Raw genomic sequence first — 27,644 nt, forward strand, 5'->3', positions numbered from 1 at the left:
CCGACCGACAGACAGACAGACAGACAGACAGACAGACAGACAGACAGACAGACAGATAGATAGATAGATAGATAGATAGATAGATAGATAGACAGACGATAGATAGACAGATAGACAAATAGATAGATAGATAGATAGATAGATAGATAGATAGATAGATAGATAGATAGAAAGATTGAAAGATTGATAGATAGAATGATAGATAGGATGACAGGACAATAGAATGATAGAACAATAGGTTGATAGAATGATAGACAGACAGACAGACAGATAGACGGATAGATAGATATAGACTAGTTAAGTAGAAAATATTTTTTTGGCATAAATATGTGTTTGATTTGTCCTTATGACGTTTTCATGAGATTCACCTATTCCATTTGGAAAGTGCAGATAACTTGTAGAAAGTTTACAGGCTGTGCAAAGTCCATTTTCATTTATAGTAACAAAATCTGAGTCTCACTCTTGACAGTCACACCTGAGAGTGAGAACTCGTATGACGTGCCTCAGACACCCGATCAAATGTGCAATGTGTGAGACGGGCTGCAGAATTAATCAAAATCCCTCCGCAAGACAGACAGATCATTAAACGACGTCCACTGCTGCAACTCCAGCAGCTAAAAATAGGAAGAGTGACCATAGATTGCTGAACATTCGTCTATCCTGCTAGCTTTGTTTTCTGATCGTGAATGTCTGGATATAGGTGGTGGATACAGCTTTCTGAACAGCGCAAAGAGCCGACAGCCACCCTGAGTGTTAATGGAAGGTTGTGTGTCTGTGGTTTTCACACATTTTCCTCCATTCAATCATCAGTTAAGGTGTTGTTCCTAACCATTAGGAAAGACAGATACATGCGGGAATACAAGCTGTCTTCACGGGTTTCATATGAAGGCTAGCAGATATAGCTTACGGCGCTCAGAATCAGTCATGCTCTCAAACTCATCAAGTGTGAGTAACTGACGGCCTCGCTGACACCTTCACAGATATACTGAAGGAATAAATGCACAAACAAATTTCTCACTGCATTCGAGAGCCTGTTGATTCGAAAATCATGCAGAATCAAAAGCAAATGTGCTGTTTTTCATTCAAAAATATGTGTAATTTTTGTGTCCCCTTGGGTGCTGAAGACATATTTGACGTTGAAGCGTGCAGATGGCTCTGTCTGGCACTTTGTTATCACCATGGTAACCTCACAATGGATTATCTAAATAAAGCGATGATTCATGAGTATACAGTGTACATTTACAAAAGGTGACAATGCATTAGGAAAACAGCTGGCTGGTTGCAATTAGAAATATGGACAGTGGTCGCATCCAGGTGCCTAGCTGAACGCAATATATAAATAACTCAAATGTTCTCATTAAAAACAATCGCAGATGAAACTCGCGGGAATGGCGAGTAGGAAAAAGCTCGTCCTTGGTGCCCTCTGCAGCTACACCATGTGTTGCTTATTAAATCTCTCTTTCCCTGTCTGCTGTGATCTCTCAGAGTCTCTCTGGTGGATATATGTTCTGGTGCGACCCTGCAAACCTCATTCGCTTCCCTCACACCAGCAATGGGAGGGAATGATTAAATAAGTTTTGATGAAACCCAACTGATCTAAATGCGGAGCTGCAGAGTGACCCTGCCTCTTAATTTCCACCTGTTCATTCCTGTCTGGTCAACTGCAAAGGTATGTTGTGCAAGCCCTTAAAGAGGGGATCCACACACCATTAGTGGCCCACTGTGGCCCGAACCCCATGCTGCTCAGCGTAAAAGGATGCTAAGACAAGGGGGGGCTCTGTGGTGAAGAACAGGGGCTCAGCAGGGAGCCCGTGGCCCAGTAGCCATCTCTCCAGGAATAGGACCCTGAAAGAAAGCCAGGGGCCATGGAGCAACACATGCTCAATAAAAAGACCTCAAGCTTCAACGAGTCTGTCCCATCAAGCTAACGGGACCTAGCGGGCGTAGAGATCTTTCACTCTTTCTTTTCTACGTTTTCCAACTTGCTTATTCTCAGCCTCTTTAAATACAAAAAGACATCTGGTTCGTGAACTATAGTTGAGGGAATTTCTGCAACAAACATACATGAATGGAAAAACACAATACAGCCCTTTGGTCGATAGAACGCTACAGATGCAGTTTTTGTTGATAATGTAGAATCACTCTGGGAAAAGTGAAATTGTCTCAGTCTGATAACTCCATCTCTAGTTGATAGCTGTAAATAGAGATGAATTTTAGGAAGTGCAGAAATTTCCCGGCGGTGAAATTTGTGCATATAACTCCACCATTGTGGCCAGATTCTGCTTGATGTTGTGTTTAAACACTCGGGACTCTATATTTCAAATGCTAACCACCTCTATATTCTTGATTTGATACTTCAGCTCTCTGCAGATGTCAGGTTTAGCCTTCCCATGTTCTCATGTGTAATTCCTCCTCAATTGCTGGAAAATCGTACCAAATTCCTCTGAAAACATGCTCCGTGTTTGAATCCACAGCTCGAAACCCTGAGCTAAGCCTTTTCAGCTTTAGTCTCAGCACTGGATCACATTTCTGGAACTACAGAATAACCTGTGTTTCTGAAGACACACAAAATCATATCGACACCGGCAACATGAATCTGGGCCTTTAAACTCCCTTATCATTTTACACGAGAAGCTTACCCTGTCCATGCGCCCTTTCTCTCTCCAGAATTTGACGAATCTGTAATGCTGAGCTGAGTCGGGCTGCAGAACAGGGCCCTGTCACAACACAGTTAAAAATGCTTAAATATGCTCCCTTAATATCCAGACAAGGCGAAGAAATGGGGACGGGAGGTATTAACGCATGTCACTGTCAACTCTAAAAACATATCAAAATATTGCAGGCTCAAACCCACATGACACATATCTTTCAAGACATCTGCTTGTGTTTACGTGAGGGCAGGGTGAAAAAAATGGGTCAGAAACTGTGAAATATTTGGCACTAACTGCGCTAATTAATCCACAGTGTGCTTTGGACGGCAATTTATGCCACTCAGCGTGAATGTGCAGGCACCTCTTCATTAAAAACCAAGGACTGTAACAAAGGACGTGACCACCTATCCAAGAGTCTGTCATTACTGCATCGCTCTTATTAAGCCTTGAGCTTTCTGGCATATCCGTATTAGTAATATGCTAATACTTGGCAAATGAAAGCAGCTGGCTGTTTATTCTCAGGTTAAAAAAAGCCTATCCCAATCTCAAAAAGCAGGGAAAATGGTTAAAATGGACTCAGGTGGTTTAAGTCAATAAACAACAGCGCTTCTCTTTTCTTATTATAATTGTGTCCTTGTTCTGTTTTAAGGCTCAGCAAATACAGTTGCCAAACAATCAGAAATGACAATGAGGGTGCTGTTCAAAAGAGCAGGCTAATTTCCATAATTTACTACAATCACAATGGCTACTTTGACACAGCCAGTGTTTGGATTGACAAGCGCATTTACTAGCAGGTGACTCTCAAATTGGCATTTATATGCAAAAAGACAAGGGAACTGAATTCAATATAAATATTTTCAGGTGATTTTCAAAACCTGAGTGAAGATGACAGCTATAAAATTAGAAACTGAGAGCAAAGAATAAGTTGGGTGGCACGACAGGCAACTAAATGTCAATATCAACCAAACTGGAGTCACTCCGAATTAACCGAACAGTGTGAACAGAACCGTATTTAGCAGTCAAAACTCTACAGACAACCACATTGTGCTGCTGTATGAACATAGCCATCAAGAGTTTTGTCTTTTAGTGCCAAAATGACTGCCAGTGCAGGAGCCACCTGACTTCAGATGAAAAGTTACTGACTCGTAAAATGCGACGTAAAGAAACTTCAAACTTCGCACCAACCTCATGCAACACAGCATAGCCTCTGGCAGGAATCCCACTACTTTACTACTGGGGATGCTAAGCTTAACTCCAGCACATAAACTTCCTTTTTCACGGCACTGTGGTATGCTACTTTGTCTCAGTCAAATAGAGCCTTGTGGTGCCTTGCATAGCTCGGAGGCAAGAGACCGATTCCTTTGGTGAGTGTGCTACCCCTCACTGGCAGCCCGAGGGTAACCTATATACCAATGCAAATCTCAGCCATTTGTCGGAAAGATAAATCCCATTTTAGCACTGGGGTGCCACCGCTAGGTGACCGGAACGGTAGCAGGCTGCCGCGCGGAGAAGGGAAAGTTCTTGCCACGGGAGGGTAATTCATTGCTTTACGGAGGGCCGTGTGGAAGCAGGCAGGCGCAATCCTCTTGAGCTTGATGTAATTCCAGCCTTGGGTGGTTAACTTGTAAAGGCTGATCAATTATTTACAGCATTTTTTTGTTCTACTCTGTAAAGAAGCCTTGAGGGAGAAGCCGAGAGCTGCTAGCGATGACAGGCTTCATATCGACTGCTCAACATCGGCATGCTCTCTGCTCTCCTCCAATTATCAAAGTGACGTGAAGCTTTCTTATCTGAAAAGCATGTTAACAAATCTCATTTCTAATTTGGTTAGCTGATGCCGTACAAACATCTTGCAGCACAGACATCAGTTCAAGACAATAAGTTCATAAACACTATATGATGGGTCACAGTTGCCAACTAGAGTATCTACATTTTGTCATATATTAGCTTTACTGTTAGCGGTGTAGCGAATCAGCTCATAAGGGAAATATGAATAATTAATCATAACTAGTTATAATTAATTATAAATATTTAGATCCGCTGTAGATATTTACTTGACCTCTCAGGGTCAACTGTCTGTCAATTCTAAGAACGTTAATTTCCTGGTTAAGGGAAATAACTTTCTTACTGTACAATTCTACAAAGAGCTTGTAGCATAAATCTGCATGATTAAGTGACTCCAGTTATGAGCAAACAATGAACAACGTCAAGTGTGATACAAGTAAGACTTTATTAACCACATAAACACTTAAACTAGTCTAACATACTACATAAACACTTAAACTGGTCTAACATACACATACACACACACACACACTAATATATTGCCTATGTACCAACATATAATATACACGCTCGTTTCGATCATCAGAAGGCGAATTCATAAGATACTAAACATGGTAGGATTACATATGGCAAGATGACAGGAATGGGTTCCATCATAAGCATGCATAGAATAGTCTAAAAATATCAAAGACAACATACACCATGACCTGAAGGATATGTGTGTTCATTCAAAGAAAGGTTTTCCTATTAATTAATTAGTAGAAAAGTCCATTTCTACTGTGCATTGTGCCTCTTGCTATGGAACATGCAGTGATTTTCCCTACTTACATTCCTGTGGGTCATAAAACCAGTGATATCAGCATTAGTTGCCATGGGGACCAGGGGGGCCTGGTGTCGTTGCAGACATCCTGGCACCCAGTTTATTGGGTGAGGGGACTGTGACGATTTGTTAATCTAATGAATAACCGATTTGTTCAATCAAATGAAAAATTGTGTTTTTGATTGGTCCAGACGCTACAGTGGTGTTGCTTTGTAATGTCCCTCAACAAGTAACAGGATGTTAAAAGTAGTCCAACTTTTTAAAAAACATCAATGCCTAGCAAACAACTTCATCATATTTTAACTTACTGGACGACAATGGCAGCACAATGCGATCATCTCATCAATCCATGTGCTTTTCATCAGCAGCTCATTAGTAAGGACATAGTTACTTGTAAAATTGATTCATTGTGGTTAAAGTTCCTGCTGTGCTGGTCACTTGTCCCTCAGCAGGGTATGCCATTAAGCTTTTTATCATTTACAGGCTTTCAATTGATTTTATCTTTCATTAAAACTTCTTGACCTTTCTAACACTAAACAAAGTTAATGAAGGCAACTCTACAATGATCTGAAATGGTCGCAATCAAATTACTGCAAGAAATACAGCCCTGTGGACAGCAACAAACTCAATCTCACATAGCTAAGGTATCGAAACGGCAATCCAGGTCATCCAAACAGTGACGTATATCGTGAACCACTTCATAAGTCATGGCACAGGGTGAAATTAGTCATGACAGCTGCAGCGAGGGTTAGCCTGCCAAAGTCTACATTCAAACAGAGAGCGCACACAATGTGAAATACAAAGCCTGGGATCCCAGAATGCCAAGAACAATTGGAAGAATAACGTTTGAAATCAAATATATGGGATCTTCCCAAGATAAATAAATGGTCATAACAATTTCAATGCGGTATAGACTATTTTTGCTCATGGTGAAAATTCAATGCATCAAATATGGAAATCAATTACTAAAATAATACTTTAATAATAATAATAAAAAAAGACAAATTAAATTCTTGAATACAGTTAATTCAAATGATTAAATTCAAATTATTCAAACATAATATAATATTTATTTGTCATTCAAATTTGTTTTTCTTTCATCAATTGAACTGTTTTCATCAAAACTGAGTTGTGACAAAATTTCAGATTTCATGGTGCACTGCATCATTTTGTAATCCATAATTTAATCAACTTGTCAGAGCAAATATCTATACCCCTACTTATTGATTATTGTGCATCTGATAGTATGCCGTGTTTAAATGGATAGTTCATCCAAAAATAAATATAAATTCTGTCAGAATTTACTCATGTTGATTTAAACCTGTATGAGTTTCTTCTGTTGAGAACAAAATAATATATTTTAAATAATGTTGGCAACCAAACAGTTGACGGTAACCATTGACTTCTATAGTATGGGGAAAAAAATGGCTACGTCAACTATTTGGTTAACCACATTCTTCTAAATATCCTCTTTTTTGTTTAGCAGACAAAATAAATGCATACAGGTTTGGAACGACAGGATGAGTAAAACCGAATTTTAATTTTTGGGTGAACTATCCCTTGAATTAAATTTCAGTAACACTTTAGCATAGGGACCAATTCTCACTATTAACTAGTTGCTTATTAGCATGCCTATTATTAACATATCTGCTGCTTATTAGTACTTATAAAGCACATATTCTGCATATCTAAACTTAACAACTACTACTAACTAATAATAAGCAGCAAATTAGGATTTATTGAGGCAAAAGTCATAGTTAATGGTTTGTGAATAGCGAGAATTGGACCTTAAAATAAAGTGTGACCTAAATTTATTTTGGTAGATACTGTATGGTAGAATGTATCCAGGTAAACTGGTCCATTTTTAGTCATTTCAATTTACTCAAAGTCACCCTATTTAAAAAAAATCATTATTAAAAAAATAAGATGAAGAGCTGTAAATGATTAACAGAACTCAATATCAACAGAAATCTTTAGCAGCTCTAAACTGGAGTTCAACAGATTGCAATAAATCTTCAGAATCTCTGACACACCTCACTTCCTGAACCCCAGCCAGAAGCTTCTCTTCTCAGCAGGCCTCAGTTAAAAAAGTTCCAGCAAACATCTGACCTCCACTGCTGCCCAAAATATCCAGAAAAAATAAATGCTCGGCCTGTGGCTACCTCCACAAGCTCCACAGCAGGTCCAGCAGGGGATGTCGAGCCCCCTCTAGCAGGCAGCGATATTGAGAGGGACTCACCGTTAGGAGTTGCAGTGGCTGGAGCGCCGACATTCCCTGAGCCGGTTTTAACTAAGAATGAATTGGGGCCAAACTCATCTTCTGATTCAGAGTCCCGGCCGGCCTGAGCCCCACTGTTACCTAGCAACCTTCCCTGGCTCTGATTGGCTGCACACCTCTGGATAACACCACATAACCCAAATTAATAAATGAACAGCACAAACATGCAGAGAGAATACATAATGGCCATGAATGCACAGATAAAAGCTGTCTGTCTTGATTCATCTGTCTTTGCTCTTTAGATCTGCCCAGCTGACAGATAGATTGACACAACTGATAAAACATTTTTTTTGCTTTGTGATTCCAAAAAATATTTTTTTTAGGTCTTTTTACAATTTCCAAAGACAGATCGACAGACTAACTTTAACAAAACAACAAATGGAACATTCAGAAAGGATCACTGGTGATAAACAGTGATTGAAACTATTAATCAACAGTGAATAAATCAATCATTATAAGAAAAAATTATAAGAAAAAACATTTTGCATTAAGAAATCAAAGCCTATTTTAGGACAGTGAAGATTTTTAAATCTTATCAGTTAAGTTGTCAGTTCACTTTAATTAGTTATCATTTTAAATAATTTAAATCTGCATACATTCAAGGCAGTACTATAAATATTTCCATGATATAACAATACTTCAAAACATAATTTTAAAAAGTATTACTTTTTTTGTAAACTTATCCAGATGTAAGAAAAACATTAAGAAGAAATACTTAAAAAAAAAAAAAAGCAAATAAAAACTTTTTTAAAGTAATTTTTTTGTTTTCTTGTTTGTTTATGTTTAACACCATGCCAGCTTCTGTGGCTATTTTCATGGCGAGAAAAAAATATAACAAATTATATTGTTTTTTTTTGTTCCCGCTAAAACTCTAAAACTGTTGTTTTCTTTTATATTCATTATTTGTAATATGTAAAATGTTGTATTGCATTTTTATAAATAATTAAAATCTGAAAAAGCCCCAAAAAATCCACACACATGTATATATATCGGTAAAATGACATTTTGGGGGTAAAATAAGCCAGACATGACCTCGTTGTTGAAAGGTTTTGTGAGATTGACCCAAATAGCAAAATCGAATTTACACAAGTTATACAAGCGATGATATTACAGTACTTTGAAGAAGTACAACTTTCACAGCACATGAGAATGAAAATATATATATACACAGGCACTCACACCACTAGATTTGTTCCCACTAAAACTTTGCTAATCTTTTCTTTTCCAGCAAACCCTTGAGAGATATGAGACCGCATAAGAACGAGAACAATAGCAGCATTTTTACATACAATTCTGTGGCAAGATATAAATATCCACGAGCGAACATTTCAAGTACAAAAGTACTCACAGAAGTTCACAAAGTTTGCCCAGTTGTAGGACTTAAATGGGGTTTATACTGAGAACAATGTGTCTTAGTCTTTTCTTATATTGTCATATACTGTATAAGGAGCTCACAAGCTGACAGAGAGTATCATTCAAAGTTAAAGAAAAATGTTGCCTTATATTTCTGGTACAAACACATGTAATTACTGCAAGGATGAGGTACAGCTGACTGAGTGAAAGAGAATTAAGAAACAATTAGTGAAATTACCATACGATTCATTAAAATGCCAGTCAAGCCTCCCGACTGTTAAATCTTAAAGATGGAAGCCTTATGTTCCAAACTCATCATTCATCACTTCAATTTGACAAGTCTTAAAAGACATTATATAATAGTCCATCTAAAGTGAGTAGTAAAACTTAAGATAACATGCTACACAAAAGCAAATGACATTTTACTTTCAAAGCTAAGTCAAATTTAAAAAAATTATTTACTACTTTGTAAGATAGTAATTGGCTGCAACACTATTCAACTGCAACACAAAAAACATACAGTGTTAGTTATTCCTAAGTAGTACTTTTCATTTCTATGTAGAAAGTCTTTACGAACAATTTCAACAGGAATTCTTTGTGCTTGTGTTTCATGATTGTTTGATCAACTTCAGGGTATGAAATGACAGTAAGAGGGTCATTAACTATATTAAATCTTTAGATACTGTATATTCCGTTCTAAAATAATCCTTCATTGATTTGATGGTGAAGCATGAAAGTCTCTGAAGTGGAAATCTGTGAATCAACCAGCGTTCAATCTCTGATCTCCTGCCGGGAACACGCCGCATAACAATGGAGGCTATTAAGAGAGTTGTAGAACTGGTTCGGTACGACTGAGGAGGGAAAGCAATAAGGATTTGTTTTTTTAAACTTGCCTAAAGGCCAAGTTTGTATAACTATTAGTGTCCATAACCTAAAATATCAGTTTTGGGGTGTTTCTCTTTGATTCTCTGGGCTGGCTGCATTCTTCCAGGCTTGTTTCACTCATTACTCTAATGAGCCTGAATTCCTTTTAATTAAGTCTGAATTAAATGCACAGCTTTATTTGTAATCCGGGACAATTAATCTGATACAAAATCCAGAAAAGTAACCTTCCTAATCATGGGTCAAATCATTTTCCCTGAACGGCTTGCACAAAAAGTTGGAGTTACTAAAAATATGAAGTTAAATCTCAAAACATCCATGAATGGAAAATCTTTTCAGAGATGTTTTACTTTTTAACCTACACTGAGTTTAATTTCTCATTAATCATTTCTTCTCTGACAGAAGACTACTTATTAAAGCCCTTTAAAAGTGTTGAAAGTCACAGAGGAGCATGAGCAAGTTTTGTATTCCTGTGCACACAGAGGGGTGCATTTGTCTTACAGGCTATGGCGGCCTGTTTTTAATTAATCTACCTTGCGTAATTTATTTTCATTTCTCTGACTTCCAGAAGCGCTATGAAAGAGAGAAATGGGATTTTTGAAGGTGAAGCAGTCATTTTTGGGCCACTAGTTAGTTTAACTAAATAAAGGAAAAAAAAAAAAAATGACAAATTTATAAAATTACAAGAAAAGCACTTGCATATATTATAGATATATTATATATATATTTATATATATATATATATTTTTTTTTTTTGTTTGCCACCACAATTTTTCTGGAGGTTACTAAGCTACTGCATGCTGGTTGCTAAGGTATTTTGAGTGTTTGTTTACTGGTCCAAGTCAAAGAGCCCATCAACATGTTTCTCTGATATTATTATTATTATTATTATTACCTAATAAATATTTATTACTATTTGTCATTTTATTTACATTAATATTATTATAGTTAGTAGTGGTAAAAGTATTAAAATCAATATTAATTGAATAATATTTTTCAAAACAATTGTATTTATTATTTTATGTGAATTGTATTTATTTTATGTGATATAAAACATAAATGTATGATGAAGATGATTATTATGATTATTATTTAATTATTTTTTATTAAATAATTTAATTTCAATCATTTTATTTTTTATTATCATTACATTATTATTTAGTAGTAGTACAAGTACTGTAAATCAATATTAATTTAATAATACTTATAAAACAATTATACTTATTATTTTATGTTGTTTAATATAAAAAAAAATGTAATGTATTACTTTGTTGTTGTTATTATTATTATTATTATTATTATTATTATCCGATAAAATAAGAAATCAATACTAGCATTATACTACATACTACTACTACTACTCCTACTAATAATCATAATAATAATAAACAATAATAGTAATAAAACATACAATTATTGCAATCGATATTAATTTATGGTGTTGCAAATCAACCAGAAACAATAACAATGTATTATTAACAATAATTATTATTATATGCAACCCCAGATAAAATAATAAACATTATTAGTAGCAGTATTTCAGACTACAACTAGATAAAAATTTGACGGTTTTCAGTTTGAAATTGTTTTCAGTTTCAAAGTTTGAAAGATTAAAGTCTGAATGTTTTGAAGGCAATACAGTCTATTTGAAAATCAGACAGACAGACAGACGGACAGATGGACAGATGGATAGATAGATAGAAATTTTAAGAATAATAAGAAATTTAAATAGCAGATCAGTAAGTTGGCTTTCTCAAGCCAACTAAATAATTATAAATAACATTAATTTCTAAGAAAAGATAACCAGTGAATGACTGACTTGAAGTTACCTCTGCATAACTTGGATAGAAGAAAGACTTTTAACACCATAAAGGTGTTTAATTCTTTAGTCGCTTTATACGTCGCAGTACCACGGCAGTTCTCTCATACAGATTTCTGTAGCCTTATATCCACTTATTTTACATCTGACAAAAGACGTAAGTTGAGTCGGAGTTCTCTTTCAGCCCGTTTGCTCTTATTTCAGTTCCTGACAGACTTTCCCCTGTGGCCTGCCCTTCAAGTCCAGCACTCCTGGGGCACGAGCGCAGCGGGCCACCCACGCTAACACAGGCCCTAATCTACTCAGGAGTCACCTAATTAAACGAGCAAGCGAACTACCGGCGGGCCCCGATTCGCAGGTAGGCTGAGATTTTTCTGTCGCCACAGCAACACATTGTATCTTCCCATCTCCCAGGAGACCCGGCTGAACACAGAGCCAATTGCGAGGGCAATTGGTACAAACAGCAAGGGCAGCTTTCTGTTCTGCTCGGCCTCAATGCTTGAATTACACCGCCCTGGCCTCTGGGCCATCTTCAGACGCACTTTGCACTCCGAAACGAACATCAAAGCCCGCCGAGTAAAGACGCTTTAGTCAGTGAGGCTTTCAAATAGGACGTCACACCACTTAATTCGCTCTAGCTAAGAGCTTTGTAAATTATGTCATTCTAATCAATAAGTCTGCATTATGGGTAGTCAGTTTATACCATTACGCAGCCTCTTCCACCAAATTAAATAGATGAAGTCGGATGTCGCATGCATTATCCAACGCATGCATTATTTTAGCAACAATAACAACATGGCATGAATCAAACGGGAAGATTAGACTAGCATCTACAAGAGTCTGCTGGAGATACTGGATTTCACTTGTAAGCGCAGTTTGATGGCGAACAAAAATAATCGCAGAGCGGATGAAGGGGCATCGATTGCACAACAGCACAGCTGCTGATGGTGAAAAGAAGGCTGAAATGGCAGGAAATGAGTTACTACCACAGTTCTCACATCCATAAAATGGTTGAAGTATACGAGGCCATAGGGTAGTATGGTTTTATGACAGTGCTGTGCTTAGTGGGCAAAAAGACCTAAAGAGCATCAAATATTAAGCACGGCTTTCTGCAGAGAAATTCACAACATGCTTTCTGTGCACCAAAGGTGTGTAAAATTGAATACATTTAAGTACAAATAATTTTGGAGACGTACCATGGTATTATCTTTGGACTCCACAGTGATTTTGTCAAGCATGATGTGTTCCTGAATGAAACATTTTTGTTCTTTCTTAACTCTAACCATTAACATCTCTTAAAATCAGAGGGTTATTTAATGTTCTAGCCCTAAGCAACATGCTAATCAACGCTAAATTAAAGATTTTAAACATTTTATCAGACAAAAGAATCGCTTTGTGCTGAAAAATTTCACTATGCCATCTCTATAAAAATAACATGTTAGGATACTCTGCACTTTTCATGGACCATTTCGAACCAATATGGCCACTGATCTCTGTGCTGTAAAAGTTAGCCTAGCGTTAGAATTCAAGAGTCAACAATCTGATTATACTTTGTTTTATCCAAAACAGATGAACAGGAATCTGACAATGTTTTATGTTGTTTATTGCATCACAGCAATTCATAAATCTAATGTTCAGTGTGTTGCGCTGTATCATGTTTGAAAATACCACCTACACTAAACCAAAGACCTAAGTGATAGTGTTAACAATGTAACATAAAAATGCAATTTCTGAAGCAACCATGTCATTTTAACTTGTCTTTGAGCTCTTTTTTTTATTATTATTATTTGTTTGAGTGTTGTGACTTGTATTTCATGGTACTAATAACTGCTATGTACATATCACAAGTGCAATGCTGTACCAGGTGAGCTACCGAGCAAGTTTACTATGTTAGAAAAGTCATAAATATGAAGCTGGGTATGTGATGCTACTATCAAAGTTTCTCAGTTTAGAAATCATGCACTGTGGTAAAAGTGTTCTGAGGCCATCATTTGGCAAGGAACTGCAAAAAAAGTATTTAATAATCTGCCCCTGTAATCATAATTTGTGTGAAAAAGAATACAATTTGTTGTTTTACTTCCACTATAGTGTTCATTTCAGCTAAAGACTGCAACTGTATGTATATGTGTGTGTGTGTGTGTGTGTGTGTGTGTGTGTGTGTGTGTGTGTGTGTTTTTTTAAATGCAGGTAGTGGCACTTTTTTTTTCCAATAAACCTATTTTGTTTTTATGTTGGAGCCTATATTAGTTTTATGTATTTAGTGCACTTCATCAAATGTTATAGACAAAAACTTTTTTTTTTTCATGTATTCTTATCTTTAACCCTTCTGAAGAGATAATAGCACTACTGTAGCATGGTACTGTCACGTTACTTTTTTCCAAGGGTCCTTCGTGAATTTGCTCTCACACTAACAAACTGAGAAGTATTACTATTTATGCGACTTGCAAATAATGTGGTAATTTGTCATATCTCACTGTGTGAAAAACAAAGCAATCCTTACAAAAAGCATAGTGGTGCTACTATGATTGCCTTTTTCATTCATGTTTCATGGTATTTATATGGCACTACATGTACTACTGTGGTACATGTTTAAACCCCATGGGGCTACCATAATGCCACTGTTTGGTACCTTTTAGTATTCACCATTGTCTGCATAAAATAACACCCTAAGACAATCCAATCTCTTTGTGGTTCTATATCTAGAAATGCAGAGGTGTTCCTTTGTCTTCAGCTGAGGCACATCTTCATGTTCACTATAACCATTACGGTTACCAAGAGGAAGCCGAGGGCTGAAAAGATTTTGCAGCTGACAGGAGAATTAAAGAGCAATAAGCTAGCCCAACTTCTCTGGCCCTTGCCTTCAAGATAACAAGATCTCTGAATGTCTAACACACAAGCACTAAAATTAAGAGAACCATCCTGTGACTCGTGTCACTTACACATCACACTATCTTTCAATTCGCTTTAGGCAAAAAAAAAAATAAGGCTTAAAAGTGTAAACTGAATGAAAAAAGGTGATAAAAGTGTGTGCTTAGTGTAAAGCTTTCAAAAGAAAAGTACTGTGATGTTGCCACGGTCAGGGTTCTGTCACTTTTTGATTAATGAATTTCCATGGCTTTTCACAATTTGTCAGATCATCTGTAGTAATTCAGTAAAAAATAAAAATCATTCAAATTCACAAAGACTTGCTAATGAAACATTCAGACCAATTGTGAATCCATTCGATAAAGAAAAAGAGTCAGCTCAAACTCCCAAATCACTCATAATTGAGTCGTACTAGTTTTTAGGGACAAGAGTGATATTTAGCTGATGATATTGATTCAATATCAATAAATTCAGCAAAAGGATTTTATAAATGTAAAAATTACCTGATATTTCCATATTTGTGACTGTAGGAACCCTGTGTGGTATTGGAAAGTAACCTACAGTAACTTTAAAGCATACTTTCACATTCATTATACTACTACATAATACTGATATGGCATATGATAACAATATCCATATACCATGGTATTTGTAAGTTATCCCAAGGTACTTGAAAAAAAAAATCATGGTATTGCCATGGCACACATCCAGATAAATAAATAAATGAACAAATACACACACATTTTGGTATTTGTGTGTTAGTGATACCATGTTCCGTTTCTATTACTGGAACTGAGAGATCTGAGAGAGCATATAAACAAGCCCAGTGATCTACACATCAGAGTATTACTCACTGAAGTGAGAAACCTTTGCGTCATTCTGTGTAATGGGAGGAAATAGATACCTGATGCTAAAACGTTTTCATATCCGCTGTGCTATGATACAATGAAAACCTGCAGTTTCAAAAGTAATTGACCTCAATGTCCACAATTTTGTCAAGTAGGACATGTTCCTGGATAAACATCTTTTGTTGATATTATTTTGAAATTGTGGGTGACAAAGCACTTCAACATTCCCCGCAGTCACAGAGATAATCAGTGGCCAAAACTCCCATCAACACCTCAGGTGTGGATTTCTCAGCCAAAGGTCAAGCTATGTAAGTACTAAAATCACCAGAGCTCTCACATCTGGTTCTGATAAGAGTAAAAGTTGCATTGAACTACAGCAACAATATCCCTTTAATCCCTTTTTCCATAAATATGGAGCGGAAATACACACATTTACATAGTGAGAAAGTTAAAAACCGTCCCTTGACATTCAGCATTCATGCATTGATGATTCGTTTGATGGTGAACTCTCTAGTCGATTTGAGTTTTTGGCTTGAACTTCAAAAGCATTCTGCCAAGTGACTTTTTGGCATGCGGAAAAGAACCCATGAAATCAGAATGAAGGTTTTTTTTTTTTTTTTTTGGCCCTGCAATAATGGAACATCATGTACAAAATGTAAGGAAAGCGTAAGACATGAAATAATGAATCATAATCGTGAAAAAAGCTTTGTGTCGCGTGTGTTAAAGCCGCTTGTCTGTTGTGCATATATGTTATGATATATATGATATATCCAAATATACAGTATGTAAGCCTGTTTGATGATGCTTTTGTAGCTGTTTTTTTTTTTTTTTTTTTGCTTTTATACCGTGTGATAGCTTTGAGGTCATCAAGTATGCTAGCATACTTCTAAAAGCTGACAAAATTAGCAGATACACACATTTAAAAGTTAGTCTTTCTCTTCTGTGAAACAGACCAAAAATATTGATGACTCATTCTGCACTACAGAGTGACAAGCCCCACCCCTAATACCAGTTGACTACTTGACTACAAAAGTAAATCATCTCCAAACTTCAAAAGGAAATATCTCGGCAAAGGAGAGCCACCATATTCACTTATAAAAGTATCATCATGTCAAGAAACCACAAAGATATGAATGGAAGGTGGATTGCGATTGGAAAAGTCATAATTTTTCTAGACTCCGCTATCTAGCAGCATACAATCAATATGTTTGCATTTGAGGAGCAGCGTAATGCATAAGAGTTGAGACCAAATTGTAAATACACACAAATGTTTTCTTTTATTGACCATGCGCTAATGCAAATGATATTTCTGCCTAATAAAACAGCATTTAACGACCGCAGAGACAAAAGCCCCATTTAAGACTGACCCAAACACATTTAAACCATCACTGCAGCACTTCCTGCTTTCTGAGAGGATGCAATAAAAACCAGTAATTAGGCACAGCCAAACTATTAGTCCAAATACTAATCAATATGAAAGTTGACAATTTGTGCTTTCTTCCTCTTTTGAACTTCCCAGTTGTATTTATTCTTGAAAATGCATTCAACACATTCAACACCTTTCCAGCCCTCTTGTGGTTTATTTTGCTTTTATTATACGATTTTGTGCATAATATCCAATTTTAACATCAAAACTGGAGAAAAGCCAGACAAAACATCATGTAAATGTGTTTTTTTTTCTTGTCAGGTTTTTATAATGAGCCGTTTTTTGCTCATTATCACCTGTTTTGCTCTGGTAATGCACATGTTGATGCTTTCAGCTGATTTATCAGTCTTATATAATTATTTATATAATATTGAGTATGTTAAATAAAGATAGATATGGAATTGATGAGACGTACAAATCTTAGACCCTAATCCAGTGAGTTTAAGACATGAATAACTATCTACAGTAGAGACAGGGCTTTTACTCTCTCTTCTCAGTCACCCTCCACTGCCTGTCTTTCCTCACCTACTTCTTTTACCTTCTCTTACTTCCCTGTCTCTTTTCTTTTTCGGAGCAAAAGGGACTCCTCTCCGCAATTCTCTGCCTTGCTGAAAGGCGCCATCTGTTCTCCTGCTCAGTGGCAGCACACGACACGAGGGAGCAGATTGAAGCCTGGAGATTGGAATCAAAAGAACACTGAATGGGGATTGTTTCCCCCCATCTACTGTAGGACGCAAATCTGACAACTGTTGTTTAGGTTCCACACAGCTGCCACTATGGAGGCACCTCACCCGATGAGGCTTTCGCTGAATTCACAAGATTTCTACTCAACACAATGTTAAGGATTTGTCCAGGTGTATGTCCCGTAACGTGGCCCCGAAGACTCAGTATGCCATCTCTACTAATGGAGGATCCTGGCATTGGAACTTTGAAATGACAATTGCAAAAAAAATAACTTTTCTAATCTAAAATCTGACCTGATTGGATGAGCAACTGTAAATAGCCAATATAATGTAGAGATTGAGCAATAATCAAAAAATGACTAGAATTCCATGTAAGACCCCTAATTATAGCACTGTGTGAGGGAGAAATGGTGTTGTTCACTGGTAAAGCTATTTGCTTTGCGTGAATTATAATTATATTAAATTATATTAGCATTTACAACCATTATAATGCAGCTATTATATTTGAGCTTTGTGGAAATAAACTATAAACTGCAAGGCCAAAATACACATTATTGCAAAACGTGTTTAAAAATTTGTTGCATGACATAAGAAAAATAAACTATAGCTAAAACATTTAAAACTGTAGTTGAAAACAAATGATTGCATTTATGCAAAGTTGATAGACTTGATAGTCATTTATTTGTTCTTCATTTGATATCATTAGATCTTCTCCATTCACTAATTGTTAATATTATTGCTGCTTCTGCTGTTGTTGTAATAAAAATAGATTAGAGTTATTATCTGAAACTAAATCTAAAACCATAAAACATGGTTTAAATAAAGGTTAAATAAAATAAAATATCATAAAACTATTTTTTTTTCCAGCTGGTTTATTTACCAATAGCTAAAATTAAAGCTGAAAAAAAAAAAAAAAACCTAAATAATTTAAATGACAGAAAAACTTATAATTAAAAAATTACAAAAAACCAAGCGGCAACCTTCCGGTCTCTCTCGTGAAACCAACACGGAAGTGACTAAAACTGCAATTCATTGACTGGCCGCTAGAGGCTGGCTCCAAAAGGGAGTCAGTCCCATAGACTTCCCAAGTTAAAACGCCCAACTTTACAGCAGAAAAAAATATGTTTACAGCCTGGTACAAGAAGTGGTTTTGGTCTATATAGCTAATTTTGCCTTTCATGACAACGGTGAGGGGGGTGAATTTTTTTATAACTCATCCGTTTAAATTATATTAAGCCTTAAAGTTCTGCATAATTAAGGGTGTGGCCACTTGAGTGACAGGTGGATTGCCGCTGCTGTCACCACCGTCGAGCTAGGTGGGCGTGGTTTCAGCGACCAGCTCCTGCCTCTTTGCCCATTTTCGATTATCCGGGAGTGACGCGTGGTGACGCGCTGCCAAGATGGCGACGGCCGGCTCCGCCTACTGTAGGCTTCAAAAACGCTCTTCAGAAACCTACGGGTGACGTCACGGACACTACGTCCATGTTTATATACAGCAAAAAATGCATAAATTACAAAAATTTACATGAGAAAGGAAAATACAAATACAGAAACAAAATATTAATAAAATTATAATAGCATCTGAATGATACTAAAATAACACTGATTATAATGTATATGCATTGATATAAAATTCAACTGTGTGGTCACAAGTGTGCATACATTGACTATCATACAATCATATTTACAAAGTATTTGTGTGCTAATATCAAATGCTAACATAAAATTAGCATAAACAAAATGGTTATGCAATATTTATTGGTTGCATTTGACAACAATATTCTTTGCTAATCCTAACAATAAAACTTAAATTCATAAATTTGCATGCAGATATCTTACAATATTCTCCAGCCAACAACTTGCACTCAGACAGATATTCTGAGCTCCAAGCAGCAATGTTCCTACACCGATAAAGCCTTCAGAGTCTTTGCTGTCAGGATTTAAGACTAAAATCTGGATCCGTCTGATCTTTTCTTGTCTGCTATTGATATTTACGCTCAGCTCTCATGACATGACAAGGGCTGACACTGCCAAATCCCCTTCAAGATAGCCCATTCAAACATCCCTGGGGCTCTCTTTGTTCTGGAATACGAAGGGCAGGTTCACATCTCTTCATCGCTTCACGTTAACGATATTCTCCGAGCTTGCCGCCACCATCCTCCCGTCCCTCACTGGCACGTGGGAGCTCTTTCGTCCCTGAACTGAGCGAGCATCTCCTCTGAGGTCCCATCTCACAGAGCAAATGGCCTAAAAACCGTCTACTAATCGCCTTCACGCTTCCTCGGCGGAGCTCTCTAGACACGCTCCCACATCAAAGAGGCCAGTTCGTGTTAATCAGTTTAAAACACATGTTCCTCTAGTAGTTACTCTCTCAGTAGCCACCAGAGCGAACATGGCTAACTCTAGCCACAACAATGCTCATAACACGTAATTAGCTTGTGTCCTTTCTGAGGTTGTCAGTTGCGGGTTGCATTCGGCCTGTTGCGAAGGACAAAAATAATCAAGAAATCCTTCACAATCCTCTTAAAGACTCAAAAGTTTACTTTTGGTGGTGGAGAGCGCAAGCCAAGCCTGCAAATATAAGCAGCTCATTAGTGCTGCATGTGGCTAGCCTGCGGCATCGATGCGCGAGGATGGCACCATACCCGTACCCATGGCGCCTCTGTGCATTGAGGGCCTGGCCTAATAAAATGCTAAAATACACCCTGCAGAAAGATGCACACAGTTGATCATGTGGCTCTAATGCAACGCTTCCATATAAAAGGCATGCGGAAATGTAAAACTTTTCTCTCAGCAGGGAGTTATGATGAAAGATGGACAGCTGAATTTTCCTGACAACTACAGATTTATTCACAAGCTAACTAAAGCCCGCTATACGCTGTATGGTTTTTTGAATCGTTAAGCTAATGTAATGACAGATTGTATGATGTGATCTCAAAGAGACAGACCAGGCAGACTGTTCGACATGTACAGTGTTTCTTGCCAGACTGTACAATAAATGGTAGCCAAGACTTCAGCATAGACAAAGCCGGCCGACAACAGGCGAGAAGCGACATAAGACCAGTCACAGATATCATTCTGTACTTGCGTCCAAAACCGTGAACGCCATACAGGCAAAAGTTCACTTCATGAATTTAAAGGCATTCAACGACTCACAATTTTGCCATATGATGATACAAATTCATTTTTATGCCAGAAATTTGTCTCAGGCAGTAAAAGCATGGGCAAAATCATACAGTGTGCATTGAGCTTAAAGCATAGTGGTTCATGTCTGGTTTTGGACACACAACTCCATTCCTAAATTGTTCAATTTAATACAAGTGAACATAAACGTCCAGAAATGTATCAATATTAGCATGAACTGCATAGACCCAACAATAGACAAAATGATTGCAATTACATAGGCTGAACTGGAAAATTGACAAGTATGGGCTCCAAATGTCTCCTGAATTTTGATGCTCTTGGCAAATAATTTGCAGCACAAAACAAATTGCGGTTGGCATAAACCACGTTTAAGCTCACTGCAAGTGGACACACATTTAACATAGTCATTGAACTTTTGTTCATGATTTTCGAGGATGTCAGGCAACCTGTCCAACACGTTGGCATCTGGCTAATTTGGCTAGCTTCTACCAAGCCACAGATGACTTTGAGCCAAAATACTGTAGTGGTTAACATTGACAACAAAAGATGTTTTCTCCTTCCATTTTCTTCTTCCTTGGAACTGTTTTACTATCCTAACTATGCATATATAGGTAGTTATATTTTATTATTATTAGCAGTGTTGGGGGTAACACATTACAAGTAACGCGAGTTACGTAATCAGATTACTTTTTTCAAGTAACTAGTAAAGTAACACATTACTTTTTAATTTACAAGAAAATATCTGAGTTACTTTTTCAAATAAGTAACGCCAGTTACTTTTTTTTCCCCATTTATTGATTGAAAGCTCTCCTGTGCCCATGTTGAGAGAAATTGGGAGTAAGATGTTACTTTAGTTCTAGAATAAATGTGAACATGCTTTAATTCATCTCACTCACACACACACAAAAAAAATGAGATTTACCTTTTCCTCAAAATAACAGTTACAGTAAAAAACAGTTAAAAGCAACGCAGAATATGATGCAAAGCTGCAATAATTAAATATATTAAATAACACAAATATCCTTTATGTATTTAATCCCATTTTATTAACCAATTTGCTGCTCACCTTCGATGATCCAATTCAACCATACTAATAAGCAAACATTACACAAGATAAACTAACATTTCTTCTTCTTTTTTATTGCTGAAGAGTGTTGAACTTTCTTCTTCTGCGTTCTACTGTACAGACGTGAATTTACATTTCCTTCAGCCTGAGGCTTTTGGTGTGAAAGAGCTTTTACATTTGCCAAACAAGCAAGCCCTGCCCACAGAAAGATGCACACAGTTGATCATGTGGCTCTAATGCAACGCTTCCATATAAAAGGCATGCGGAAATGTAAAACTTTTCTCTCAGCAGGGAGTTATGATGAAAGATGGACAGCTGAATTTTCCTGACAACTACAGATTTATTCACAAGCTAACTAAAGCCCGCTATACGCTGTATGGTTTTTTGAATCGTTAAGCTAATGTAATGACAGATTGTATGATGTGATCTCAAAGAGACAGACCAGGCAGACTGTTCGACATGTACAGTGTTTCTTGCCAGACTGTACAATAAATGGTAGCCAAGACTTCAGCATAGACAAAGCCGGCCGACAACAGGCGAGAAGCGACATAAGACCAGTCACAGATATCATTCTGTACTTGCGTCCAAAACCGTGAACGCCATACAGGCAAAAGTTCACTTCATGAATTTAAAGGCATTCAACGACTCACAATTTTGCCATATGATGATACAAATTCATTTTTATGCCAGAAATTTGTCTCAGGCAGTAAAAGCATGGGCAAAATCATACAGTGTGCATTGAGCTTAAAGCATAGTGGTTCATGTCTGGTTTTGGACACACAACTCCATTCCTAAATTGTTCAATTTAATACAAGTGAACATAAACGTCCAGAAATGTATCAATATTAGCATGAACTGCATAGACCCAACAATAGACAAAATGATTGCAATTACATAGGCTGAACTGGAAAATTGACAAGTATGGGCTCCAAATGTCTCCTGAATTTTGATGCTCTTGGCAAATAATTTGCAGCACAAAACAAATTGCGGTTGGCATAAACCACGTTTAAGCTCACTGCAAGTGGACACACATTTAACATAGTCATTGAACTTTTGTTCATGATTTTCGAGGATGTCAGGCAACCTGTCCAACACGTTGGCATCTGGCTAATTTGGCTAGCTTCTACCAAGCCACAGATGACTTTGAGCCAAAATACTGTAGTGGTTAACATTGACAACAAAAGATGTTTTCTCCTTCCATTTTCTTCTTCCTTGGAACTGTTTTACTATCCTAACTATGCATATATAGGTAGTTATATTTTATTATTATTAGCAGTGTTGGGGGTAACACATTACAAGTAACGCGAGTTACGTAATCAGATTACTTTTTTCAAGTAACTAGTAAAGTAACACATTACTTTTTAATTTACAAGAAAATATCTGAGTTACTTTTTCAAATAAGTAACGCCAGTTACTTTTTTTTCCCCATTTATTGATTGAAAGCTCTCCTGTGCCCATGTTGAGAGAAATTGGGAGTAAGATGTTACTTTAGTTCTAGAATAAATGTGAACATGCTTTAATTCATCTCACTCACACACACACAAAAAAAATGAGATTTACCTTTTCCTCAAAATAACAGTTACAGTAAAAAACAGTTAAAAGCAACGCAGAATATGATGCAAAGCTGCAATAATTAAATATATTAAATAACACAAATATCCTTTATGTATTTAATCCCATTTTATTAACCAATTTGCTGCTCACCTTCGATGATCCAATTCAACCATACTAATAAGCAAACATTACACAAGATAAACTAACATTTCTTCTTCTTTTTTATTGCTGAAGAGTGTTGAACTTTCTTCTTCTGCGTTCTACTGTACAGACGTGAATTTACATTTCCTTCAGCCTGAGGCTTTTGGTGTGAAAGAGCTTTTACATTTGCCAAACAAGCAAGCCCTGCCCAGATTTAAAAAGTAACGCAAAAGTAACGTAACACATTACTTTCAATAAAAAGTAACTAAGTAACGTAATTAGTTACTTTTTTAGGACGTAACGCAATATTGTAATGCATTACTTTTAAAAGTAACTTTCCCCAACACTGATTATTAGCATTGTTTCTTCGTGTTTCCAGTAATAACAAACTTAAGACCAACACCTCAGTGGTGTGCAGGATCACCTACCATCATCCATACAGATGTACACACTTCAAAATCTCCCTGCGCAAACCGACAGACAAAAGCATCAGGCCTTACGGCTAAATGCTAATTTTGCAATATCCTGACTTTTTAAGACTGCATTTCTCTTTAAAGCTCAGTACAAGACCAATCTCTGCCAGCTCGAGCTGTTGCCATGGTTTACGATTAGCTAGGGATGAAGTATTGATCCATTCTCCACACATTTGCTGAGACCACCATCCAAGAAAAATGCGAAAACGTACTCGGACTGCTTTCATGAAAGCGAAGAACGCGCATAATAGAATTCATACGCAACGGCACATTACCAGAGTTATCCCGAAGAAAACTATTGTATATAAATGATTGATACGAATTGTTTTGCCATTAATGGAATGGGGTAATGAGCCATTTCTGTGACTATTTCTGTCTCAAACATAACACAAATCAGTCACAAAACAAATCTGTGTGAAATAAAAGCATGAAATGTGAGGGGATGAGAAAGACCCTCCTGCTGCGTTAGTTTACACAGTACGTGGGTTGCTAATGGTTTAAATATCAAATGCACAAAAGAGGGATAATATAACAAACAGTATCTCCATTAAATTTTGAGTGACATATCTCTGGTGCAAAGCCTTAATTTAGCAGCAAGCCCCAACCTCACCTGCTTGGAAATGGATACTTGAGCCAATAAGTCATATCATGATGGAAAAAAAAATACATATCATATCATATATCATTACAATAATGACACAGCCTCTACAGACTAATTTATTGGAGAAGCACAGCCCATTTTCTCATTTGTTGTCCCTTTTCTAAAACAGAAAGGCCTGTATTTGATTTATGTGTTGTTCCTGTTGGGTCCTCTCTTGGACCTAGTAATGAGAAGTAGAGCAACAGGTCATTACAGATACTTCGAACGGCAAACTTTTGCACTGATGAGGTTCGGCTGAGGCCTTGTTTTCCAGTCAGCACAAATTCTGACTGCATGCGCACCTGGGAAGCCCCCGAACTTGGGCCGTCGTTATTATGGCATGAACTTTACACAACTATTCACTATCATTACTGTCCTTCGTGTGGACATGCCCTTGCAAAACTCAAGTATCAGCAACTCTATCTCGTTCAGAATACGCAATAAATCAAACGAAATTGCAAATTCACAAGAAATCGCGCAAGTTGGGTCATACAAAAACATAAAACCTAAACCTAAATCCCGTAAAGATCAAAAGAGTTGATTTCACAGTCCTTCATGTGAACATGTCCTTGCAAATCTCAAGTATCAACAACCTCATACAGAATACGCAATAATTCATAAGAAATGGTGCATTCATAATTCATAAGAAATCGTATATAAGTTGGGTCATACAAAATGTAAAAGCCTAACATAAATCTATAGCATAGCTTGAAAGAGTTGTTTATTTGTCTTGGTCCTTCATGTGGATGTGCCCTTGCTAAAAGTAATCAACAACATGATGTATTCCAAAAATCCAGAAAAATAGTTTGTACAAAATGACAAATCTATAAGAAACGTAAGCTGGGTCGTACAAATATGCAACCTAAATGTACAGCCTGTGTAACTCAAATCCAACCCCTAATCTGAATCGCTACTGTAGTTGGATAAACAACTATAAAATATGTAAATCTGCGAAAGTTTTAAGACATATGATATCATATAATTTATCGTACAAGTTTTAATTAGAAAGATTTAGTGTATCCCACTGGTGAACAAAACTCGGTTACTCACAGTTCTGATATTTCTAGTTTCACTTCTAGTTTCAATTCCCGAAAGCTATGATAAACAATGAAAAAGTGAAAACACACAGGTTTCTTTTGCTATAGGTCAACCTGCTCTTTTGCTCCTGCCCTCTGTGAATGCGGTCTGTTTGAGGTCAAACTGAGGAAAGCAGTGCTTGTGTAACCTGTAAAAAAGCAAGCCATCCATACAGCTACAATAAGGCTGCCGGTGAGATGGTGACAGCAGGGCTTTGTGAGCAGCTCTGAGGGAAAGAAAAGGCTAAAATAAAACCGAACTCACGCCAAAACCCTCCTGACTGACACTAGGTAGACAGTGGCATTTCACTACCTCAGTGTCCTTAAAAAGGCAAGCTCTGAGCTTCTTTTTTAATGGGCATCGGACCCAAGGTTGTTCTGTAACAGAGACTACTTTTAGAGACACATACTTGCCAGAAGGTTGAGCTAAATGACTAATTTTCAGCCTCATTATGAGCATTAATGCAGCAACTTGTAAGATGATACAGAGGGCGGTCTATGATAGTCTTCTACCTTCAAGAGCACCAGCTTAGCTTCAAATAGTTCGTCAAGTGTGTTCTTTTTACAGCAACTCAGTCCATTCAATGGCTATCTAGGCAATGTCTCCCTGCAGCTATTTTTCAGTAATCCAAGTACAGCTTCTGTCGACTTCAGTACTGAAAGGCAGAAATTTCCCAAAACTCTTTGGCAAGGTTACATTTCAATAGTTTCAGCCTCATGGAATCCAGTTGGCTTTATGAAACTTCTGCGAGTAGGTAAAAAGTCCTTGTTTTTACAAATTAATGCCAATTAATACTTTAAACAAATTTTAACTAAATTGATATGAATACATAATTTTTCTTAAGCTTAAAATAGTTGGTCCAGTTTTTACTCTAGAACAAAATGATCAACTGTCAAAAAGGCAACTGATTCTTGTAACAAAGTTATTTTCTACATTTCAAACATATTTTTTTCCTATGAGTGGCTTGTCTCCTTATTCTATCTCATTCTGGGTGTAACTGTTGAATATTAGAGTACATCCACAGTCATTAGCTGCTAGATCAATAGAACATACGTCCATCAACTGTCATGTCACTGCCTATAAAATTATTACTACTAAAACATTGCAATTTAGCAAAAGATATTGGCCAGTCATTGCTGACAATGCTGTCTTCTGATTATGCATGAGGTTGCATGCTAATCATATCTCTCTAACAGCACAGAGGCAGAAAGTAATACATTTGTTTTCATTATTACTGTTGCTGAAAGACACTTCATCATTAACATTCATTCTGGGAGACTGGGAAGCAAATCTAATAAAGCTTATGTTCCTTTTCCTTTGTTTACTTTTTTAAAACATAGTTCTGTCATGACAACTCTCGGAGGGATTGGCATGGTAATGTACATGACAATGTTAATGTAATTTGTCTTGGCGGAATAGATCTGCTATGCTGCTGCTGCGGCAGAGCAAGTACCGAGACTTGCTACTGCCAATACATCCACAACATGCTGCTGTGAGCATGTAAGAAATATTGCTGCTGCAAATATAACATACATGAAATAACCCCCATATAGCATACATGAATCACCTCGTAGCAGATCTATACAGGTGGAGCTGGGGAAGGTGGAGGGTTTCTGAAGCAAGCTTCAACTGCTACGGCAAGCCTTAGTCATGTATTTGAATGTTGAGCAGCGAGCTCATTGGCTACCGATACAGGAGAGAACCAATCAGCTGTGCCATGTGATGATGTCATTAGGTCAGATTGAGTTAGACCTATCGGACTGCGCCATCTAGAGTTTCATGCCAGAACTCTGTATTTATTTTTTTCCTGGAGCGGATAATTGCTACATTTTCCTTCTAGAATCTAGACTTAATGGCAGAAGATAGTTTGAAGCATTAGTACTTCTCAAGTTTCAAGTGTGGACATTTGAGCCTGTTTTTTTTTATTTTTATTTTTTTATGAAGATTAAATTTAAACTAAGTCTCGGAAGAAAAAGTTTGGGATTTCTTTATTATTTTTATAATTTTTCCAAATGCCTTTTTTTTCCAGATCAATACTTTAAATCATAAAATGTGAAATTCATAAAAACATTAATACATATAAATAATTAAATATTTAAAACTATAATCATCTAAATCAAAACAAAGATGATGGTAAGC

The 27,644-nt window shown here is 36.9% G+C and overlaps 1 protein-coding gene across 1 annotated transcript in view; it reads right to left on the bottom strand.

Annotated features, from left to right (window-relative positions):
- LOC107670431 (teneurin-4-like) overlaps nucleotides 1–27,644 on the bottom strand; it is a 232,390-nt gene that overhangs the window by 125,449 nt on the left and 79,297 nt on the right. The window contains 1 exon segment of the mRNA XM_016463037.1: nucleotides 7,496–7,642. Coding sequence (XP_016318523.1) covers nucleotides 7,496–7,642 — 147 coding nt within the window.

This window comes from Sinocyclocheilus anshuiensis, unplaced genomic scaffold (assembly GCF_001515605.1).
Source record: "Sinocyclocheilus anshuiensis isolate Anshui unplaced genomic scaffold, SAMN03320099.WGS_v1.1 scaffold513, whole genome shotgun sequence".
NCBI lineage: Eukaryota > Metazoa > Chordata > Actinopteri > Cypriniformes > Cyprinidae > Sinocyclocheilus > Sinocyclocheilus anshuiensis.